Below are 24,834 nucleotides of genomic sequence, written 5' to 3'. Positions count from 1 at the left end.
CTGATTCCTTATATTCCTAATTCTTTATTTGTATGTTAAATCGGCTTTTGAATCGATAAAACCAACCTTTGCTAGCGTTAAATGTATGCTCGCTGTATTTATCTTCTTGTTGTTTCCTTAAATTGTCAAATAGGCTGTGTGATTTTGTTTGAATCATAAACAAACTGAGAGGAATGTTCTTGTTGATTCGATCATCTATCCATATCATTAAAAGCTTCTCCATTTCATGAATTGACCCTTCTCTTTTTTTCTTTAAAATTGTACATTTCATATTAACTGCCCCTTTAGCTGCCTCCATTATTCTTGATTTATCTTTTATAATTGGTAAAACAGTTGAATGCGATAGCTTTTCTTCTCGTGCTATTTCACCGACTTTCTTTCCTTTGTCATATGCTTTAATGACCTTCATTTTAACATCTAAACTTAAAGCTTTCCTCACCTTCTTTTTTATGTTGGAATTTTCATCAGTAGTTTTACTTCTCTTACTGGACATGATAGGGTTACGACGAGATACAAAATTTGCAACGAGAGAAAAATGAACACTTTGACTGCTGATTAGCAACTATCCTGCAAAAGGCTGTGATAGGTTAGAATTGGATGAATCATAGCAGCGACTATTGCTTATTGGTGATAGGCTTTGCTTGTTGACTAACGGCGACGCTGCAATGTATACAAAAGCAATGTTATATATGTATGTATATGCTGGCGGCAAAGTTAAATTCAAGAATTTTTAATAATAATAATTGCTGGCGGCAAAGTTAAATTAGAGAATTTTAATAATAATAATTTTTGCCATCATAACTCGAGGACTACCTGTATATTTGTCTAGTTTACTTGCTACTGCTACTAGAAGATCTATCTATACAAAAACATACTTTGGATTTTAAAAATAAAATTTGTGATCTTCATCTGGATATTTCCAATGATATGATCAGCTTAGATATTGAATCCTTGTTTACTAATATTCCTTTATTGGTCATCATTAAATTACTTCATGAAGGATTTCATTCATATATTGACAAACTTTTTTTTTTTTTGATTATTTATATTTTCGAAATTTTTTCCATGGTAAAGATTTAACAGAACAGGAAAGAGCATATAACCCTAACACCATTTTTATATTTCTAAATTTCAAACAATTCGTTGTTGATTTTTATGTATATCCAATATGTATAGGTTATCAGACTTATATCATCCATTCCACTCTCTTCTTTATTAATGTTTCTACTAATCAGTGTTGGATCAGTGACTGGCTGTCAGATAGGTATCAGAAAGTTGTATATGGGTGTGCAGTATCTCGAAAGTCACCAGTGGTGTGCCATAGAGAGTCAGTTTTGGGGCGATTGTTGTTCAATTTGTCATCATCATCATCATATTCCTGCCATGTACCCTCAAGTGGTGTACAGGATATGATAGTACTACATAAAAATTTACATCATTACTAACCTCCTATCTACAATTTTCCTCCGAATCAGTCTATTAATTGTCAACACTCCAACATTATCAGATCTTATATTTCTATCGTCTAAGGCACTTTGTACAGTATCAATCCACCTATATCATGGTCTTCCTATGGGTCGTTTTCCTGCCAACCTGGCAGAGAACACTTGTTTTGCTAATCTTTCCTCGTCCATTCTATTTAAGTGACCATAGCACCTGAGATTAGCTCTGCTAACGCATTTCTGGATGCTGACGATGTCAAGTTCTTTCCTAATACCCACATTTTAAATATGATATTGCCATTGATGCCATCTGTTCATGCCTATAATCTTTCTCAGGACTCTCATATCTGTGGTCTCTAGTCTTTGGTCAAGTGTTTTACTTCTGACCCAGCTCTCAGATCCATAAGTTAAAACTGGTTTGAACACTGTCTTGTATACAGCTAATTTAGCTTTCCGACTAATTTCTCTCTTATTTCATATGAATTTATTCAATTGACTTCCCACCATACCAGCTTTGTTGATTCTATTGTGTATTTCCATATTTAATTTACCATCTTCACGAAAAATCGTGCCTAAGTAGCTGAAATGTTTGACTTGTTCCACAGGTTCTCCATTCACAAAGCAGTTGACATTTTCAATGATTCTGCCTATTTTCATTGTCTTTTTCTTTTTATTGCTGACCTTCATACCATATCTATTACAACAGTTATTCAATTTAGTCAGGGAATCTTGCAGACTTGTAGCAGATTTATTTGGAAGTATAACATCGTCTGCATAAAGCAAAGAGCTGACATTAACATCTCCAATTTTGATATCATGTTTAATACCACTTTCCTTCATAATGTGATCCATATAGATAATGGTGTGAGACATCCTTGTCTCACACCAGATTTAACATTAAACCATCTTCCTGTACTTCCTTCAATTCTAACTGCTGACTTCTCGTAGACAGGCTTATACGTTGGTTATGCATTATTAAAACACTTAAGGAATTGAACAACGTAGTTAAGGATATAAATTAAATTATACTTTAATAAATATTTTCCGATATTTCGGCAATTGACATTGCCGAAATATCGGAAATATCGAAATATCGTTCCATCTTCTAAAGGAACTTACAAATAAAGCACGTGCACGTAGGCACTACAAACACAGTAACTGGGAATGAAGAGATGAAGCTATTGTTCTCCTAAAAGTCCTGATGGTGCCCTCTAGCGGGCTAAGTAGGTGTTCTTGGCCGTTGGGCTGAAGGTCTGCTGATGTAAGCCTCCCAAATTTGGGGCAGTCGCATACAACCAAATTTGTTGAGGTTTGGAGAATTTCTTAGGGCTGAGGCTGATTCCATAAATAGTCTTTCGTATTTGTATTTGCTACGGTGTATTACTGTAGCTTTCTTCCACCGTATTCTGTGGCGTGTATCCAGAGCATGATCCGCAAGACCAGAATGGCTGTACTTGTGAAACCGGATGTAGTCCTTGTGTTCAGAAATTCTGATATTCGCTGTCCTGCCTGTTTGGCCAAAGTAAGACAGATACCCACCCATACAGGCAGATACATTCACCAACAATCCCCCCCCCCCACAACAATATGGAGTAGTGAAAACACTATACAACAGGGCTAAACTAATCTGTTCAAACGACTTGGCCCTAAACACTGAACTAAATCACATCCTCAAGACTTTCTCAGCCAATGGCTACCCCCCAAAAAAAGTCCAAAAAATAATAGAACCTACAAACCACAGATCCCCTCCCCCCCTCCACAACAAGGATTACTCTAAATCCATCACCATTCCCTACATCCGAGGCACCTCGGAAAAGATTACCAAAATCTTAAAAAAGCATGACCTGGCCTCCTGTTACAAACCTTACAGAAAATTGGCATCCCTTATCCGCTCCACTAAAGACCAACCACTTCCCCTAGACCTACCTGGTGTATACCAGGTCCCTTGCAGTTGTAATCTGTCTTACTTTGGCCAAACAGGCAGGACAGCGAATATCAGAATTTCTGAACACAAAGACTACATCCGGTTTCACAAGTACAGCCATTCTGGTCTGGTGGACCATGCTCTGGATACACGCCACAGTATACGGTGGAAGAAAGCTACAGTAATACACCGTAGCAAATACAAATACGAAAGACTATTTATGGAATCAGCCTCAGCCCTAAGAAATTCTCCAAACCTCAACAAATTTGGTTGTATGCGACTGCCCCAAATTTGGGAGGCTTACATCAGCAGACCTTCAGCCCAACGGCCAAGAACACCTACTTAGCCCGCTAGAGGGCACCATCAGGACTTTTAGGAGAACAATAGCTTCATCTCTTCATTCCCAGTTACTGTGTTTGTAGTGCCTACGTGCACGTGCTTTTTTTGTAAGTTCCTTTAGAAGATGGCAATGTGACATTGCCGAAATATCGGAAAATATTTATCAAAGTATAATTTAATTTATTTCCTTAACTATGTTGTTCAATTCCTTAAGTGTTTTAATAATAACTGCTGACTTACAACTAACTGACACCATATAACTGTAGCATATTGAATAGCTTCTCTCTTGACACCTTGTCATATGCCTTTTCCAGATCGACAAAACTTAAATATAGATCTTTGTTATATTCCCATGCTTTCTCAACTATTTGTCGTAAAGTGAATATCTGATACTGACAGTCTCTATTTGGCCTGAATCCAGCTCGTTCTTAACCAAGCTTTACTTCCACAATTCTTCTCAACCGTTTCTCAAGTATACTTGCATAAATCTTGCAATTCAAGTGTTCCTCAAATCTTGAGGAATACTCAGTAGGGAAATACCTCTGGAATTCTCACATTCAGTTTTATTTCCCTTTTTATAGATCGGTACTATGAGAGCTCTACTCCAATCATCAGGAATTTATCCCTCAGTCCAGGCTTTCTGAACTATGCAGTGCAGCCACTGTAAGACTTTTATCCCACCACACTTCAGCATTTCTGGTCGAATATCATCTACTCCTACTGCCTTTACACATTTCAAGCCTTTGATGGCTTTTTCTACTTCAAGTATGGATATGTATTCCTGACTATATCCCTCTGTTCTTTTTACCACTATGCTATCACTGCTTGTTTCATTTAGCAATTTTTCGAAGTAATTATTCCATACTTCAAGGATATGTTTTTCTCCCGTTTTCATGTCACTTTTATCATCTCTAATTCCTTTTACAGCACTCTTTACAATCTTTCCTCCATTTCTAAGCTTCTTCAACAACCTCTCTGGCTGAATTAATCAGGGTTTGCTTCAAGGCTTGCCACTGAATCTCCAAGGTTTGGTTCATGTTCTCAAACTCTTTCATTTTTTCTTCAATAATTTTTGTGTATTTTAGTCTACAGTTCACATCTGAGAGTTGCTCAACTTTTATTCGCTTTAAAATTTTCTTACATGTTATTCTTTTCAATGTGAAATTCAATTTTATCCTGCTCAAGACAAAATAGTGATCACTTCCAATTTCAAATCCTCTGTACACTCTGGTGTCCTTCACCAGGGAGAAGACATCACTATCAACAATAGCATAGTCAATGAGACTTTTCTTATTCCTTGCCTCTTCTCTCCATGTGAATTTGTGCACATTTTTATGTTGGAACATGGTGTTAGTAATAACCAGTCCATGTCCTGAGCAGAAATCCAACAGGTATTTGCCATTATTATTAGCTTTGCTCTTTTCTCCAAATTTTCCCAAAATATTTTTGTATGTCTGACAATCATTTCCTACTCTGCTATTTAGATCCCCAACAAGGATCAACTTTTCCTTTTTCATTGTGTCAGTAGCTTTCTCTAAAGCATCAAAAAATTCCTCCACTTCTACCTTAGTAGATAGGCACGAATAAGTCTCATTGTCCAGTTCCCCATTCTGATATTTGCCCACATCGCTCTATTTGATATTGCTTGCCATTCAAGAAGATTACGTTATATTTAGTGTTGAATACTATAGCTACTCCTTCTTTTCCTTGATTGTCATTGCCTGAATATAACATTTTGTATTTACTGCTCAGAAAGATCTCATCAATTTTTGTCTTTTTTTGTTTCAGTCGATCTGGTATTTATCCATTTCCTCAGGTAGTTCCATTTCTTTGCCATTCAGGCTTCTTATGTTGATAGCACTGATCTTGAACTCTGGTGATGTTGAGTTGGGGTGTGTTTTAGAATTTGTTCCAGTAGCTGAATTTTTGCTGTTCGCACTGGTTCCCTGGCAAAAACAATGGAGGGCCTTGTTTAACTGGGCGACGCCCCAGCTGGCATGAAATTCTGTCATGTTGTACCATCATTTTATATTTTGTTTTAAGAAAGTAGGAATATAATTTAGTCGGCGAAATCCATATTACGAGCCCATCCTGGTTCGTTCAATATCCAGGTAGATACCTAACAGGGTGCACGAGAAGGTGAGGATTGGACATTAGGTCAGAAGCCCTGGTCGGTTCTCTGCATTCCTTTAAAGGCTATGTGGGGGTCTCCTCTCAATTATACAGCTTTCACCCTTAAGTACCCTGATTATAAAGTATTAGCTTGGAAAAGAGGATGGTTGACTGATCAGTATCAAAAAGTCATGTATGAGAAGTGTGAGACTTTCACTTTTAAGGTGACAAATGGTGTATCATGGGGATCAATTATTGGTCCATTGTTATTCAGCTTTTACATTACATATACAGCTGTTTGCTGATGATACAAAGATAGATAATCAAGAATGCACCTGACATGCAGTACTTAAAGATTGATTTCAATAGGCTGGAACTGCATGACTGTGAAAATGAATCTCAGTTCAGTGTTAGTAAATATAAAGTTATGCACTTTGGTGTGATGAGATATCTGATGGCATATTATATTGGGGGGGGGGTATGCTAGTGAAAACTAATGAGGCCAGGGATCTTGGAGTTTTAGCAGATAATAAATTGCGGTTCAGAGGCCATATTGCAAATATTTGCAAATACAATTCAGAGAATGATTGCAATGCTGAAATGAACATCAAAATGTTTGCTTCAGCATAAGGAAGTCATTTTACTATGAGATTATGATTTTTATCTCATCTGGACTATAAAATAGTCCAGATGAGAAAACTAAGAATTTTGGAAACTAAGAGACCAGAACTGTGCACAGATCTGGTCTCTTAGTTTCCAAAATGATGAAGATGCTGTGGGGAAGGTGTAAGGAAGAGTGACATAAATGACATTGGAATTATGAAATGTAGATTATGAGGACAGATTAAACAGGAGAAGGAGTGATATGATAGAGACTTACAAATGGTCATACAGGATACCTGTAAATAGATTTTTTATTTTTTGGAGGATGGAGAGAGGATGACAACATCCATGGAAATTGAGAAATGATTGTAGTAATGAAAGGGGTGAAAGCTAGATGTTTTCTCTTATAGAGTAGTGTGTGATTGAAATGGCTTGTCTTTGGTAGTCATAAGTGCAGATAGTGTCAGTAAATTCAAGTATAGATATGACTGCTAGTGTGGGTGATATGGGCTTTCCTTGATGAGTCTCTGACTCTGTAGGTGATCAGTGCTTGAATCAACATTTCGTGCTCATCATCACTACATAGGATTGTGTATTATTATTATTTTGTTACACTTCGAGGACACACCTACTCTATAACTATCTGTCTCCACCACTATATCAAATCTCTATTACCACCACCATGACTAGTAGTGTTCTGAAGGGCTGATTTGTCTGTATGCAGGATGAAAAACCCGAGTTTCCATGAGGAAAAAAAAAACCTGCTACCTCTGTATGAGATAGGCTATCTCGCCTTCAATTATGGATCTTATTATGGAATCGCTTTCATAAAAAAGGCATTCTATATAACCTCTAACTAAGTTTAATTAATAGTTAAATAACTCCCTTTGGTTTAATTGGGCTAGATTGTTTCCTGTCATATTGATATGACCATTTCTGTCTTCAAGTTTTAAAAGAGGTAAACCGTGAGTAGACATAACTATACATAATAAATAACGGAAAAACTCACGTAGAAATATTATTTAATGGTATAATTTTTGCCTGTGTGTCACAGGCATCTTCAGTACAATTAGGCACAAAAATTAAACAAATTTTTGTGCCTAATTGTACTGAAGATGCCTGTGACACACAGGCGAAAATTATACCATTAAATAATATTTCTACGTGAGTTTTTCCGTTATTTATTATGTATAGTCATTTCTGTCTTCATCTTTTCAGAATATTTGCAAAGACTGAATTATCAAAGTTAATCACTTTACAGTAGCATATGTCTGCATTTGATAAAAGTAGAAGCTGGTAATCACACCTCTCTACCTTATGCTTATTTTATTTATTTATTATTTATTTTATTTCATTTATTTATTTTTCAGCTTCTTGCTTAAAATAAAATAACTTTTGTATTAATGATTGCTGTTTTGAATACATCTAGTCTGATCAGTTTCCTTTTCAAATATTTCAAGAGTAATAGGTATAAGATCCTAATATTAATTTTAAATACATAAAGACAAAATCCTAAATTTCACTTTCTGAACTCTAGTCTTTCACACTTTAATGAAATTCTATTTATCAAACACTGGACCAAAGGGATCTAATTTATTAGGTGAACTGGCCAAATCACAATGTTAATGTGGTTGCAGAGAAGCAACAGGACTTCTCACCCAACGTTCATTCTTACCTTTGGTTTACCCAGTTGCTTAGTTTCCTGCAGTTCATTTCTGCGAATGTAGTACACAGTTTGTATGATCTCTTCATCTCAAAGTGCATGACTCGACCACGTTGAACTGGCAACTGTTTTTCTTTGTCCACCTGCACTGGTTGTTCATAGTTTTACATTTATTGCATTCGTTTTGTTTACACAAGAAACGGAATTTTCTGAGTATTAATTAAAAGTTTAGGTTTCCTATTAGTGTGCCTACCTTCCCTGTCCAACCATTTGTTCTTTTCAACCTACAGGCTCCTACTTAGCTTGTGTTAATGAATGTCTTTGGATGGTAAATAATTTTCATTTTCAAATTGGAAGAGGCTTAGGGAAGAAACTATGTTTGGTTTCTAGAGCAGGAATTCTAGCACTTAGGCCTTTCACTGTACTACATGTCATTATTTTTGGAATTTTATTACAACATATTTGATATAATAAAAAAACATCATCAAATTCCTGATATATACACCCTCAAGGGGTGTACAGGATATGATAGTACTACATGAAAAATTACATCATTACTAACTTTCTATCTACAATTTTCCTCCAAATCAGTCTGTTACCTGTCAAGACTCCAACATTATCAGATCTTATATTTCTATCTTCCAAGGCACTTTTTACTGCATCAATCCACCTATATCTTGGTCTTCTTCCTGCCAACCTGGCAGAGAACACTTGTTTTGCTAATCTTTCTTCTCATTCTGTTCGAGTGACCACATCACCTGAGATTAGCTCTGCCAATGCATTCTTGCATGCTGACAATGTCAAGTTCCTAATATCCTCATTTTTAATATGATATTGCCATTCATGCCATCTGTTCATGCCCCTAATCTTTCTCAGGACTCTCATATCTGTGGTTTCTAGTCTTTGGTGAAATGTTTTACTTCTCACCTAGTTCTCAGTTAAAATTGGCTTGAATACTGTCTTGTATACAGCTAATGTAGTGTTTTGGCTAATTTCTCTCTTATTCCGTATAAATTTATTCAGTTGACTTCCTACGATACCAGCCTTTGTTGATTTTGTTGTTTATTTCCATATTTAATTTACCATCTTCACTAAAAATTGTGCCTAAGTAGCTGAAATGTTTTACTTGTTCTATAGGTTCTCCATTCACAATGCACTTGATATTTTGGAATGTTTTTGCCTATTTTCATTGTCTTTGTCTTTTTAATGCTGACCTTCATACCATATCTATTACAACAGTTATTCACTTTAGTCAGAGAATCTTGCAGACTTTATTATTATTATTATTATTATTATTATTCAGGCCTCCATGGAGTCAAAAGACTCATCATGGGAGGTCCTTCCTAAGAACATAAAGTCTGTCAAGATTCATCAAGGGGAGGTCCCCCTTAAGAAATACAAAGTCTATCATACCACTCTTTAAACTCATTGACCATTTTCGCTCTCACCACTCCATCAGGCAATGCATTCCACGGTTCAACCACCCTCCATGCAAAGAAACCACTCCTCACCCTCTTGCTCACAGTTTCCTTTCGTAACTTCCAGGGATGGCCTCTTGCTTGTTATCACTCCTTCCTGCTGTTCAACCAAGCGAAAGAACTCCCCAGTGTCAACCCTGTAACCACCTCTCAACAGTTTAAAAGTCTCAATCATATCACCTTTCCTTTTTCTATCCACCAAACTCTGCAGTCCACATTCCCTCAGCCGATCCTCATAACCAAAATTGTACAGTCCTGAAACCATCTTTGTCATCTGTCTTTGTATCCTTTCCACAGTTAATTTATCCCCTTCAAATCCTGGGGACCAAATCTGAGAACAATAGTCCAAGTGTGGTCTGATCAGAGACTTATACAACGGAATGATAACCCTCTTATCTCTGCAGGTCAGTTAACTTCTCATAATTGCAGCAATCCTCTGTGTTACCTTTACCACCTTTGCAATATGTCCCCTAAATTTCAGGTTTCTATCAATTATCAACCCCAGATCTCTTGTCTCCCCTACTTCCTCCAGTATAACTCCTCCCATAGAGAATGCAGCATCCCATCGATGTTTCCCAAACCTGAAGGCCTTACATTTTGCTGCATTAAACTGAGACCCCCATTCATTTGCCCATCTATCTAGCTTATTCAAATCCTCTTGTAGGGCTACCACATCTGGACTATTACTAATAATCCTTCCCAGCTTCGCATCATCTGCAAACAACTGAATATCCCCTTGCAATCCACTGGCAATGTCATTGATATAAAGGTTAAACAATATAGGTCCTAGTACTGAGCCCTGTGGGACCCCACTTGTAACCCTCTGCCTCCTTGAAACTGCTCCACCATACACAGCTCTCTGATACCTATCAGACAGCCAATCCTGAATCCAGTTGACCAATCTGACATCCAGACCCATGTGCTACAACTTAAATATCAGCTTATCATGTGGCACACTGTCAAATGCCTTTGCTAAGTCTAAGAAAATTGCAATATATGCCTTTCCCTTATCTAATGTTCTTGTAACTTTATTATAAAAGGCTAGCATATTGCTAAAACAAGAGCACCCTTTCACAAATCCATGTTGACTCTCACAGATAACATTACCCTCATCTGCCCAATGCTGTATATATAGTCCCCTCCTTGTAGCAGATTTATTTAGAAGTATGATATCATCCGCATAAAGCAAAGATGAACATCACCAATTTTGATATCAGGTTTAATACCACTTTTCTTCATAATGTGATCCATATAGATAATGAATAACAGAGGGGATAACGTAAATCCTTGTCTGACACCAGACAAGTGTTGGTGTCAGACAGTGAAGTACAGGAAGGTGGTTTAACATTAAACCACCTTCCTGTACTTCCTTCAATTCTAACTGCTGACTTACAACTCAACTAAAAACTAAGTATTGCTTGATATAATGCCCCATTGACACCATATAACCGTGGCGTTTCGAATAGCTTCTCTCTTGGCACATTGTCATATGCTTTTTCCAGATCTACAAAACTTAAATAAAGATCTTTGTTATATTCCCATGATTTCTCAAATATCTGTCATAGAGTGAAGATCTGATCCTGAGAGCCTCTATTTGACCTGAATCCAGCTTGTTCTTCACCAAGCTTTTCTTCCACAATTCTCAACCGTTTCTCAAGTATACTTGCATATATCTTACCAGGAACACTCAGTAAGGAAATATCTCTGTAATTATCACATTCAGTTTTATTTCCCTTTTTATATATGGGTACTATGAGAGCTCTACTCCAATCATCTGGAATTCGTCTCTCTGTCCATCCTTCTGAGCTATGCAGTGCAGCCACTATAAGACTTATACCTGCATACTTGACCATTTCTGGTCGAATATCCTGAATACTCCTGCTGCTTTTTCACATTCCAGGCTTTTAATGGCTTTTTCTACTTCAAGTAAGGATATGTATTCCTGACTGCATGCCTGGTCAGTGTTTTTTACCACTGTGCTGTCATCACTGCTTGTTTCATTTAGCAATTTTTCGAAGTAATTACTGCATACTTCAAGGATATCTTTTTCTCCTGGAAATGTTTAAAAAAAAACTGGAATTGTTATTTCCAATATTTTGCCAATGTCAAATTAGCATCATTAAGGAAACAATGCATATAAATTCACTCTATGGACAAAAACAATGCATATAAATATGTGCACAAGCACAATACGGGTAATAAAGATAAAGGATGGAAGGAAAAGTAAAGTCTATAGTCTTAAAGTCAACCACCTCTTTGCCATATCCTTGTTATCTGATTACTTGCTTTCCAGTGATTCATGTGCTCAACTAGAGATGGGTATTTCATGACCATTTAGTTCATAAGAATGATTCATTCTTCCCAGTAAAGTAGTTCATGGATAAAAATATATATGCTCACTTAGTGGTTTAAGATTAGATTTTGCTTCTCCTTCTTTGTTTAAGTCTTTCTTCTTGTATTATGATGCTAGTTTGATTTCGACAGAATCTTAAAGAAAAGTGTTAAATTACAGGAGTTTACTTATTATATCATATATATATTATCATTTGCTTCTGAAAATACTAACTTGCCAAGAAATCATATTCTTGTTTAATCCTTTATCTAAATGTAAGCAAACAAAGTTTATATGTAAAGTGTCTTCACAACTAGGCTACTTGTATATGGTGACTATTGGCATCACACTAATTGCCTTGGTATCCCATAATGTAGAGCACACTTTGTTTTGGGCATTCATAGTGCTATGCATTAAGAGTGAGTCACTACCCAGACTGGTTTCGATCTTTATTGAAGTCACATTAGTGGAAACCAGACCCTGGAAGATATTAATGTAGAAGTCATCATCATCAGTCTCTATAAACAAGCAGCTTAGTTGTGAAAATTCTTTACCTGAAAATTTTGCTTTTGATTTGGATGAATTATTAAACAAGATTATAATTTCTTGGCTAGTATAATTTAGTTCGTAACCAAGTGAAATAACCATATTCAAAAAAAATAATAAAAATAAATAAATGATAAACAAGATATGAACCTGCACTACCATGGTTGGCCAAGTATCACGCTCTCCAACCAACAGGCTTTGGATTTAAATCCTGCCCATGGGCATAGATGTCTTTAGGTGAGACATGAATTTTGTCACTGAGTGAGATATTGGCTACCAAAAGAGGTGGATAGATATAGACCAAATGAGGGAGAGACAGGAAGACTAGTGAAGCCAGAACAGGCAAATCTCTAATCCTTGAAGAGGAAAAGAAGAAGTGTGAGATCACTGTCCCACCATTTATTGGAATCCTGAAATGGCTTAAGAAAGCTCCACACGATTTCCAGATTATGTAAAAAATAAATGTCATTAAACAATAATTTAAAAAACCTTACCTACCTATAGTACTAATGTACTGTAGGTTTACAGCCTTTTGTGGATGGAACTGTCATTTTTTTTTTTAATGTTTTCTTTTAGGACTACAACTTGATTGAATCACACTGCAAATTTTTGTAGGGAGTAACAAAGAATACATAGCCCAGTGTATGTAATATCACTGGACATGGCAGATTATGCACTTCCAGATAAAATGAATTCTGATGTTACGACAAATTGAGAAGAACCAAAGTAACGCAGTCTTAATTACAAAACATAATTTTGCATCCAAATATGAATGTTTCTTAATTATCTAATTTTGTTGTTGATGATAATTTTGCTATGTAATTTATTTGTTTATTTTGTAATTTAAAAATTTGATACTTGCAGATGGAATTATCAGCACCAGAAAAGGGAATGCTCTCAAACCAGGCTGTAACACAATCTTTACCAGATTTAGAAGGAGCTATTTTAGGATTGAAGCAGCTCTAATTGTTTATAGAAATCATTTCTTAAACATGTTTTTGTAAATCTCTGTGAATAAAATGTTTTTTATGAAATCAAGTTTAAATTTGTCATTGTTTGAATATGTAACACAGGATTCCTTCTGATGATTTGCTTTTTAGTGATTGATGTAATCAACTAGTTTATATTAATAGGATTGCTATCATCAAATACAATAACTCTACATATGTAAGTTACAGCTTGAACTTTGGTTAGTTGGTTGGTTTGACTGGCAGGAAGCCACTATATAGCTAGTAAGAAATGCAGAGAAGCAACCAAGACTTCTCACCCAATGTTCATTCTTACCTTTGGTTTACTCAGTTGCTTAGTTTCTTGCAGTTCATTTCTGCGAATGTAGTACACAGTTTGTATAATCTCTTCATCTCAAAGTCCATGACTCGACCATGTTGAACTGGCAACTGTTTTTCTCTGTCCACCTGCGCTTCCAGTCTATTTAAGTCATTCAGAAGGATCTCTCCATCATCTTCATTGACTGTCACACTCTGATAATTGACAAATAACTGAATATTCAACCTTAAATTATTTCCTATATCAATGATGTATAAATGAAACAGCAGTGGATAAATTAATGAGCCCTGTGAACACTAGTCACTTGACTTCTCTTGGATTCAGTTATGCCATATGCTACTCTGATATCTATCCATCAGCCATCCCTTATCCAAATCATCAGTTTTATATTCATCCCAGTTTGCTTCAATCGGTGTAATAAGGTTCCATATAGTATCCTGTCAGATGCCTTTGCAAAGTCTATCAGTATCACTGTGTAACTGTTTTCTTTATTCATTTGTTACTTTATAGTAACAAATGAATTATCTGCAATAATTTGCAGACTTTATAAAAAAGTCTGCAAATTATTAAGGCAAGATAACTTGCCATTCACAAAACAATGCTGCTCCCTATAAAGTATTATATTCCTGTCCATATACAGTCTTGAATTCCATCTTTTATCAACTTTTCCAATACCTTAACCAACACCACCAGACCTGAGACATCTATAATTTGCTACTTCTGTCCTGGAGCCTCCTTTATGTAGTGAAACTAATTTGTCTTCTTTTCATTCCCTCGGCACCTTCCTGGAACGTAGGCTTGAATTAAACAGCTTGGTTGGAGAAACTTCCACTTCCATTGTACATTCTTGTCAAGTCTTATAATACATAGGCTAATATCTCTTCTAATCTTATGGCTGTATTTGCATTAAGGTTCTGTAATACTTCAGTTCATCTAAAAGTCATTCTTCCATTGTCATTTTTCCTGTTGTATTTGCTACATAATGAAAGAACTCTTTGGGATTTCCTTTGGCCTCATTAGCTAGCTTTCTCTCATAATTAGCTTTGGCATTTCTTACCATACACGTCACCCTGTGCTTTGCATGGACTTGCTGATTACTTTTCTGTTTATATACATCTCATAGTTTTTTCTTCTTCTGAAACTTCTGCTTAATAATGCTGTTCATCCATCTAACTTTTACCTAATTTATCCTCCTGACTCTGAGTATACAGTCTGGTACCACTTTCTTCAAATATCATGTGACCATCTCCCATACACTACCAACATCTTTCTCTCCAAATTCTTATGCCATATTACTGTTTTAAGCTGACCCTTCAGTTTTTCTTAATCATCTGTTATTCTTCTAGGTCAAGGCCACACAATCACTTTCCCCAATTGGAGACAGCATAGCTATCTTGGTTATTTCCCTGCCATGTCCACTGATATTGTCACTAAATTCAGCACTCTCATACCTCAGTTTTCCCTCCATTGCATGTTGCCACAAGTTATCTCTTAGCAGTTGTATGAATTCCATCTCTTCCTGTGACTGTTCCTCCTTCCATAGTTGATGTTTCCAATAATAATTATTTGTCCTGTGCTCGTTGTGCTAATTTCCAAACTAATTTGCAAACTCCATGTTCTCCCTTTTCTCTTGGTCTATAGTAGCAACCAGTTATATATTTCTTCCTGTTGGCCTCTATCTGATACCAGATAGCCTCAAATGAACTGCCCTCTGCATCCCTATCCTCTTTAAGTATTCCTACTCCTTTTGGCTTCAATTCTGCTATCATTAGTAAAACTCCTCCTCCACCTGTTCCTTTTGTCCTCTGAAAATATCACATCCCTTGCATTCTATCCCTATATCATCCTGTGTCAACCAAGTCTTACTAATGCCTGTACTTTTTGTCCAAGTTCAGCTAACTAGTTAAATGCCAAAAACTCTTTCTCATTATTTTGAATACTTCTGATATTCGTATATGGTATGTAAATTGCAGTACCCTCCCTTCAACATCACAGAATTTACCTCATAATTTGTGTTGTCTATCCTGCTAAATTTCAGAACCTGAAGTGCTACATAAAGTATCATTTGATCATTGTTCCATTCACTCATCTCAAGGCTCACTGAACATGCACTCACCTACTTAACAATACTTTAAGACACCAAACTCCTAATCATTTAAATGCAAATCATCTGCCATATATAAGTCCTTTTATATGCAAGACAAAATAAATAATATTAATTTTTATGGCTATTTTTCTTTGGGAGTACCCCTTTTTATGATGTCATTGGCTTTTTACTAAATTTTACAAATTTCAGTACCTGAGATGCTACATAAAGTATCATTTGATCATTGTTCCACTCACTCATCTCAAGGCTCGCTGAACATGCACTCACCTAGATCCCCTTCCTTAAAAACTCTCCCTGACACAGGTCTAATGAACTCTCACTGAACAATACTGTCTTAAGACACCAAACTTCCAATCATTTAAATGCAAATCATCTGCCATGTATAAATCCTTTTATTAACCGAACTTGCCCCACAGCACACAACCTCCACACTATTCCTCCTGAACAATCTACATGTTGACTCATTTGCAATCATGACCATTCTTCTCAGCTTGTTTCAGTCATACCATGGTATGACTGAAACAAGCTGAGAAGAAGGAACATCCTACAAAGGTATGTCCAAAATTATTCCTTCCTTATATTCTCCATGTATCTAGGTCTTTAAAACATCAGTAATACCTAAAAATTGGGTAAAAAGCCAATGGCATCATAAAAAGGAGTACTCCTAAAGAAAAACAGCCATAAAAATCAATATTTATTTTGTTTTGCATTTTTACGTCTTATTATTTTTTGGTAAGAACTTGCTGCTTGATTGTTTTGTTTACTTACATTTGTTAAGTACAAAGCGTGATTGAGAAAGAATTGGAAAGATTTAAATGGAATGTAGTCGGAATTGCTGAAACTCATTGGCCAGGTGAAGGAATATTAGAGCTAAAATACGGCAGAATATATATTATACAGGTAGAAAAGATCAGCCACACAGAGAAGGAAATGCATTAATTATTAAAAAGTAACTGATCACTTCTCTCTTAGAAGTCAGACCATTATATTCTAGAATAATAGCAGCTAGATACAGAACAAAAGAGAACATATACCTAAAAATAATTCAAGTATGTGCACCTGATCAGTCACATGAAGAAAAAATCTAGAATTTCTTGAACATCTCCAAGACGAAATAAACACTATTACGAAAATAGATATCACCTTAAACATGGATGACTTCAATGCCAAGATTGGAACATTTACAGAAGATAAATTTCCATCTCAGTATATCACTGATTGTTAACCTGGCATGGCCCAATTAATCTGCCTCCCACTTTTGTAATTAAACTGTTCTCTGAAGTATTTTTTGAATCAAAAATCACAAAGCAGAGAGAAGGAAAGAAAGAGTGGGAGTAGAGGGAATGAGGACACGTGTATTTTTAAGTTATGATTTATTTAGGGAAGTTAGTCTGTGTCTGAATAGACGAAATCCAGTTATGTGGTTCAACTTATATTGCTTGGCAGGTGTATACCCAATAGCTATTGCCAAACATGAAAATCAAGTACAGTAATCAAATGTATCCAATGTATTTCCTTATTAGTACAGCACTGCCATCTGATGGCAATTTATGAAGTCTTGCAATATTTTTTTGTTGATGAGCACTAGGTGTTCTTTTGACCGTTGAGGATCTTATGAGGGTTGTTTGAAAAGTGGTAAAGAATAAGTTAAACTAATTTTTTTTGGAAAAAATTACCTTTATTTCTCAACACAATCTCCATCGAGGTCTACATATTTGGTCCAGTGAGTTTCCAATTTTTTCATCTCATTTAAAAAAATAAAATTTATCAAATTGTGCAAAATAGTCATTGACAGCCTTGATAACATCCTTGTTCTAAGAAATTTTTTTCCCACGGAGCCAAATTTTTAAGTTAGGGAACACAAGGTCACACGGGGCCACATCTGGAGAATACGGTGGATGTGTAACCAATTTGAACCTCAATTCGTTCAATATTTCCACTGCGATGCCCGGTGCATTGTCTTGATGAAAGAGCACTTTTTTGTGTGCCAATCTTGGCCATTTTTATTTCAGGTTCTTTTAAACGGTCCAACAATGACGCATAATAGACTCCTGTTATTTTCTTACCCTTTTCCAAAAATACTCTATCATGATAATTTCTTGGAAATCCCAAAAACCAGTGGCCATCACCTTCCCAGCTCACAAAACAGTTTTCGGTGCTCTTTCACCAGACATTGCCCACTATTTTGACTGCTACTTGGATTCAGGTGTGTTGTGGTGGATCCACGTTTCGTCTACAGGCACGAATCGATGCAAAAAATCCTGCAAATTGGGATTACACATTGCCAAACACCGCTGAAATACCTTTTCGCATGCGTTTTTGATCGACAGTCAACAATCGCGGCACCCATTGCGCACACAGCTTTCTCGTGCAATTTGCCGTGCACGATATACACCCGTTCAGTTGAGATGCCTACAATCTCACGCACTTTCACTCGGCGGTCTTCCCTAACGATACCATGGATTTTGTCAATCATTTCCTTCATAGTGGAAATGCTTGACAAAATCATTTCCACTATGAAGGAAATGATTTTGTCAATCCGGAGCACGCTTCATCTTCGATGGACTTACGACGTTTAAACTCATTTATCCAAAAATAAATATTCTTTAATGATGGTGCAGAGTCCCATGAACAGCGTCTAACTCGGCTTTGATCTGCACGGTCATCCCTTTCTTCAAATAAAAGTGTTTTATCACTACACGAAATTCGTTTTTCTTCATTTCTATGAAAAATGCGAACACGGTCATTTTAAATGTTTGCCAAACAAGAACTATGCTTCGTACTTGGCTAACATTTTGCGAAGGATCATGAAAAAGATGATGCATGCCGACACTGGTATGAATGAATGAACTGTGTCGCCGTCTATTGGAAATTTACCAAACTTTTCAAACAACCCTCATATTTTACTTTAAATGGGTCAACTTGAATACTAATTATGTTATATTAGTTCACTAGATTTTTAAATGTCGAAAACAGGTCACAAGAAGGAAATTTTTGAGAATTGCTAGAATATTTGACTTATGACATAACTGAACATTGTAACATGATTTCAGGATGAATTTTTTCTTGACTATTTATTTATAAGACTATTACACTTTTTTATATAATGTTCGTCAAGTAGCTTTATTTTATCGTCCTACATGTTTCGCCAATGTTTCTATCGGCATCTTCAGGGAATACAAACTAGTAAACTATATGAAGGTAACAGACTAGGTTATATAACCGATGGTTCTAATTCATACAAAAAATTAGCATTGAACGAGGCAATGCGCGTGTCTCGGGAACGTGATTTATTTGTTATGGTTCATGATGTAATTGTCATGAAAGTTCATTTCTTTGATGTTTAATGATCTGACATGTAGGATAATAAAATAAAGCTACTTGACGAACATTATATAAAAAAAGTGTAATAGTCTTATATGATTTCGGGATGTTAAAGGATATGCCGATTATCATTAATAATAGAGTTAACCATAGTCGGTCTTAAGGCTATGCAGGTGAGGTCTTGTCTTGTGCCACACGCCTTATTAGGTGTCTTTCATAACATGATGCCTACTAGATTCCAGTTGAACTAATCTTGCAATATTAAATATACAGTTAATGAGAGTGAGACTCGGTTATTTTTTAATTACTGACAAAAGTACAGTAATTACAAATTAATTTAAGAGACCAGTGTATTATGTCCACCAGTTGTGTGGGTTGCATTGCCCTGTTTGCATGTTTTATATACTGTATATACATAGAAGTTCCCCAAGCAACCAATAATCACAGAAGTCTGACCAGATTGAACAGTTACCTACTCCGGATATGTCTATTCTGGCCGTACACTGCTCCTTCACATCACTATATTCACTATATTCCAATTCTGTTAAGGTGTTTGATATTTTTGGTCCATCTCATTAAGGGATCCAAGAAAGACATCTATCGGTATCACCTGTTTTCATTGCGTTTGTTTTCTCAATGTTGATAATCAACAATAAAGAGTCTTGTTCATCACAAAATCAGCTACAAGACTAAATAGATAAAGCGACAAGACACACCCCTGTCTTACTCCAGTTGTTATTTTAAACTCTTCACTATATGTTTTATGAACTTTAACGCAAGCTTCACTGTCATCATATAAAGAAGTGATGATGTTGGTGAATTTTTCAGATAATCCATAAGGTCTTACAGTCTTTTCATATATTCATATATTTTGTCTATCAACTGAATCAAAAGCCTTTTGGAAATCAACCAAATTGTGATCATAGGTTTCTGAGATGCTGATCAATTATCAAGGATCTGTTTCAGTGAAAATATTTGGTCTGTACATCTTCCTTTTCTGTCAACCTTTATCCTGCTCAGGAAAATAATGCAGAGGGCCGGGAATAGACAATAAGCTGCTTCCCCAATAACTCCCACATACTGTGCAACACCTTTCTTAAAAATGAGCACTATTATACATCTAGTATAGTCGCGGACCTTTATCACTTTGATAGAAAATGTCCAGGATCTAAGTCAGCCAAGTTGCTATATTCTCCATGCCTCCTTTTATGACAAGATTACTACATTTTTACAGTAATTATCATATCCTGGTAATTTATGAAGTGTTGAGTCACTCACTCATGGCCGATTTCAAACCTCAGATAGTATAATGGGATTGATATCAAATTGGAAAGTGGAACTAATCTGTTCACAAAGATAACTGAATAACAAGACAACATTATTTAAAAGATCATCAAATTGTTCTGCCAACCTTGCCATGATGGCATCTTTCTCTTCATTTGTGTTCTTATCTTTATCTTTTATTGACTTCCTCCATTAACATCGACGTCAATATGAATGGAATATATCGCTATTCATATCCATCTATATTTCAAAGTGATATCGTTGGTATTAATATTTTGATATAATTTCGCATTCATCGAAACTCTGATGTGAAGACTGGTTGGGAAGTTAACTTCATATAGTCCTTTGAGATCATTCTTCTTGTTGTATTCTCTGTCATGTTAAACCAGGAGTTCATGTGCTTCTATTAGTGGCGAATTTTCCATGCTTGCTGCACAAGCTCATTAATTGAGAAAGAAGTAATATTTATTTGATAATAAATGCATACATTTATAAGCATTCCATTTAGGCTTTTATTTTTGTATACAGAAGACGTCTTAAGCTTGCTCGGCAATATTTGAGCTTTGCGTTGCGTATCGAAGGCCGAGGCTTGCTCTTCTAGTCAAAGCTACCTTGGCTTGCTCGGTTGTAGGAGCTTCTAAGTCCTCCTCGCTGCAGCACTGTGATTTCATGCGCGCGCATAGCCATTTCCGCTCCCTTCACGTCGTCTTAAACATTTGGCCATACGCAGTCAAAGTAGCTCTAGCCAGTGAGCTTCAGCCAGCCTTTACAAGGGCGAGTGTTGCTTGGGAAAATTAAGTTACTACTAACTTTTTATGACGATGTTATTGGCCAGTTCATAAAGAAGAACCGTAGGGTAGAATTTGTATTCAAGTAGCTAAATTGAAAAAGATAGAATATCATTTGTAAAATAAATGTTGTATTTGTATGATTAAATGCACATAAATTTCTAAATATATAGTTTTAAATGGTCAGTAATTCATTATTCCGCTAATTAGACTTCAATCACACCTCTCACTCCCTGAATGATAACAAGAGCAAGCGTAAATTTCAAGATCAGCATTCGCCCCTGGCTTTTACTTGATATCGATCATGAAAGCGATAAAGTTTTTCTTTCGAGGAAGTGGCAATCTTCATTCCAACAGAAATAACACACAGCCCCATAGTTGCTTATCGTTATTCCAAACAAAAATCCACAGCAATCTTTTGAGGTGCGTTTTTTTCCTCAAACCAAACAGTGGTAAACTTTATTGTAGAACACTGTGTGTGGTTCTTCTTTACTGTAACAGGAATGGTCGAATTTCATAAGTTCAGGAAATGTTTGAAAGTAATGTGAAGATACACATCTCTCCGTCTCTCTCTGTTTATGGAAAAGCACTTAACAAATTCCGAAAACGTAAAGCATTGCCATGCAATCAGACTTGAAGTAGTTTGAACAATGTCGTCTTCCTTTCAAGATTCGTCTTCCTTTCAATCTCCTATTCGATGAAACTAACCTGAAGAGAGAGAGAGAGATTCATTGGTTGAAGTTATCCATTTGCATTCGTCAAGAATTTAGTACTTTTAGTTTAAGCTCCACTGAATTCTTTTCCTCTTGTTTTCGTGATCACGCTTATTAGTTACAAGGGAAAGCGGGCTCGGTTAGCTTTCCTTATATGGCAGACAAAACATGTTAGGAAAACATGTTTTGTCTGCCATCTCTTTGCATCGCCAATACAAGGTACTCGAGATTTCCAATACTTTTGACAAAATGGTGGAATTCTTTATTACGATGCGCTGTTTTTTTATCGCGAGCAAGCCACACTTTTCTTGCTGCCAACCACCCCCACTTTGTCTCCAGCACGAACAAGATATTATGGTGGAAATCCCGTTTCTCAATTATTCACTCGTCTATTTCTCTCATTGCACAGTGAGACAGAGGAGAGAGGGTGTAGTTGGACAATTAAGGAGAAGTAAATAAGTACATTTAAGAGAGGATGCTTTCTTATGTATTTTAGAAATTGTTGATAACATTTGCGATGTGATACTGTAAGCGTAGAGCCTGTGTAGCTCAGTGGATGTGGCGTTTGCCAACCACGGCGCTTGGCCGCACGAAGGAAGACTTGGTTTCGAGTCTAGTCGGCGACTAGAGGAAATTTTTCTAAGCCTTTTATCGACCGGTTCCCGAGTTAGTCGATCTCTGGCACGAGCAAGCAGGTTTTTCCTCCCGGAAACTCGGGTATTTCGTCCTGTAAACTCAAGAAAATCGACCGTAGAACCCACATTATTTCAGACATTAAATATATTGTGTTAGGGTTAGGGACCACGAGATGGCGGCACATTTGAGCCGTCTCTCTTCACTGCGTACCGCTTAATTAGTGATAGCCTTGGGCCATCTGTCTCTGATTGGTACCAGTGGAGAGTGAACTGCCCACTCAGTCTCCAAAAGTTAGATAGGGCTAAATGGCCTCGCCTACTCCCCGTATACGGGAATAAAAAGGCGTTAGTTGATTTTTTTTTACTGTAAGCGTGCACGCACAGCACTCATCCTCTCCTTAACCTTATCTGAGCAGTGTAATTGACTCTAATTCTGTTTGACTGCTTTAATGAGTGTGGCTTTCAGTTGATTGTTTCTCTTTACGCTACGTGTCAGCACAGCAGGTGTTGCTTGAACGAGAAATGTCCGCTGCTCGTTTTCCAAGGTTCTTCCTTCGAACCAAATCAGGTGTTATTGTTCGTCAACATGGCTCAACCAGACAGGTGACCTAAAGATGTGAGAACGTTTCATTTCTTCTGCTAATTCCGTCAGGCTCATATCAGCTTCCTTTGGTTTCCCTCCTTCAAATATAAGATGCTCCAGAAGCTTCTTTTTTTTTGTTTCTTTCTTTCTCCCACCAACGAAAGGTCATTTACAAACCTATAGCAAATTTTTTTAGTATGGATGGGCTAAGGATTTTTTTCTATTTTATCATTTTTTTACATTTTTAATTTATTTTTTCCGGAAACCCCGCTCTAGATACCAAACATGAAACTTTTCCAATCCACTTCAGGCCTACAACAAGCAGAGTGATGGTCTCACACTGGGAGATTAAATTCATCTCCTGCCTAATCTAAAGACAATAGAGCCTCCGTAGCTCTATCTAAAAACCTCCACCTCTGTATGAGACCGGCTAACTCACCTTTAGTCTCATAAGGAGGTGGGGGTTTTTTTCTTAGTAAGCGTCTCCAAACCCATAATTCAATGGGAGTATCAGAGCATTTCATTATCTGAGGAATCTTTATTATGAACAAGAAGCTACTGTTCGAACAGATCTTGGAGAAACTGGATATTACAATAGGTAAAGGGGTGCGACAAGGATCTGTTTTATCTTCATACCTGTTTAACTTGTACATGGAATGCATTTTAAGCATGGTAAGGAGTCTTCTGTTGGAGGAGTCTTCAGTTGGAATTAAAATTGGTGGAAGAAATATTAATAATTTCAGGTATGCATATGATACCACCAGCAGAATGCAAAGAAGATTGGAGAAACTTATTATGAAAGTTAAAGAAGAAAGTACTAAATATGGTCTTAAACTTAATTTCAAAAAGAAAAAAAGTTATGTCAACATGTGATCTTAATGATTTTGAAGTAGACAAGGAGAAAATGGAAGTAGTTAACAATTTTGAGATCCTAGGATACCGAATTGATAAAGATGGTATTATACTGAAGAATTTAGAAGATTATTACTCGGAAGGAAATCAATGACGAATTTAAGCAAGATCTTTAAAGATAAAGATATTAGCCTCATATCAAAAATCAGAATTGTGAAAGCAATGGTATTCCCTGTGGTGCTGTATGGATGTGAAAGTTGGACCCTGAGAAAGAGTGAAAGAGGGAAGATAGATGCATTTGAGTTATGGATTTGGAGACGCTTACTAAGAATACCATGGAATGCAAAGCAAACCAATAAATCAGTGATAGACAGAATAAAGCCAGATTGCTCCCTCGAAGTGATGATCATCAAGCAAAAATTGTCATACTTTGGACATATTATGCGAGCAAATGACAGTCTGGAGAAAGTTGATTGAAGCAGGAGAAGAGGAAGACCGAGAATTAGATGGGTGGATAGTGTTAAAGAAGCAACTGGAATTCGCTTGAAAATTCTGAAAGATATGGCCAGGGATAGATCCGACAAATTTTTTTCAATATGAATTTTAAAATAATAATGGGTGCATCTTCTGGAACAACATTTCTAAAAATAATTAATTCATTGTAAAATTCAGATTCATCTATATCTGTATTTAATTTTTGATACAGCTGTTTGAAGCAAAATTTTAATTCATTTTCTGTCATTTTGCTTATTAATTTCATATCATAAAGAAATCCAAATGATTTTTGGTGAATTTCAATCAAATCTTTTTTTGACAGATTGT

General features: G+C 36.3%; 1 protein-coding gene across 1 annotated transcript in view; it reads left to right on the top strand.

Annotated features, from left to right (window-relative positions):
- The window catches only part of LOC150097031 (tRNA (guanine(37)-N(1))-methyltransferase-like), a 53,830-nt gene extending 40,357 nt beyond the window's left edge, over positions 1 to 13,473 (top strand). The window contains exon 4 of the mRNA XM_090408423.1: positions 13,304 to 13,473. Coding sequence (XP_090264549.1) covers positions 13,304 to 13,405 — 102 coding nt within the window. The 3' untranslated portion in view covers positions 13,406 to 13,473. The remainder of the gene's footprint in view (positions 1 to 13,303) is intronic.
- Positions 13,474 to 24,834: the final 11,361 nt, after the last annotated feature.

The sequence above is a fragment of the Typopeltis vanoorti genome, chromosome 18, assembly GCF_054136105.1.
Source record: "Typopeltis vanoorti isolate ZY-2024b chromosome 18, IOZ_Tvanoo_1.0, whole genome shotgun sequence".
Classification (NCBI taxonomy): Eukaryota; Metazoa; Arthropoda; class Arachnida; order Uropygi; family Thelyphonidae; genus Typopeltis; species Typopeltis vanoorti.
Note: the sequence above shows the minus strand (reverse complement) of the source record. Positions and strands in the feature narration are given on the sequence as shown.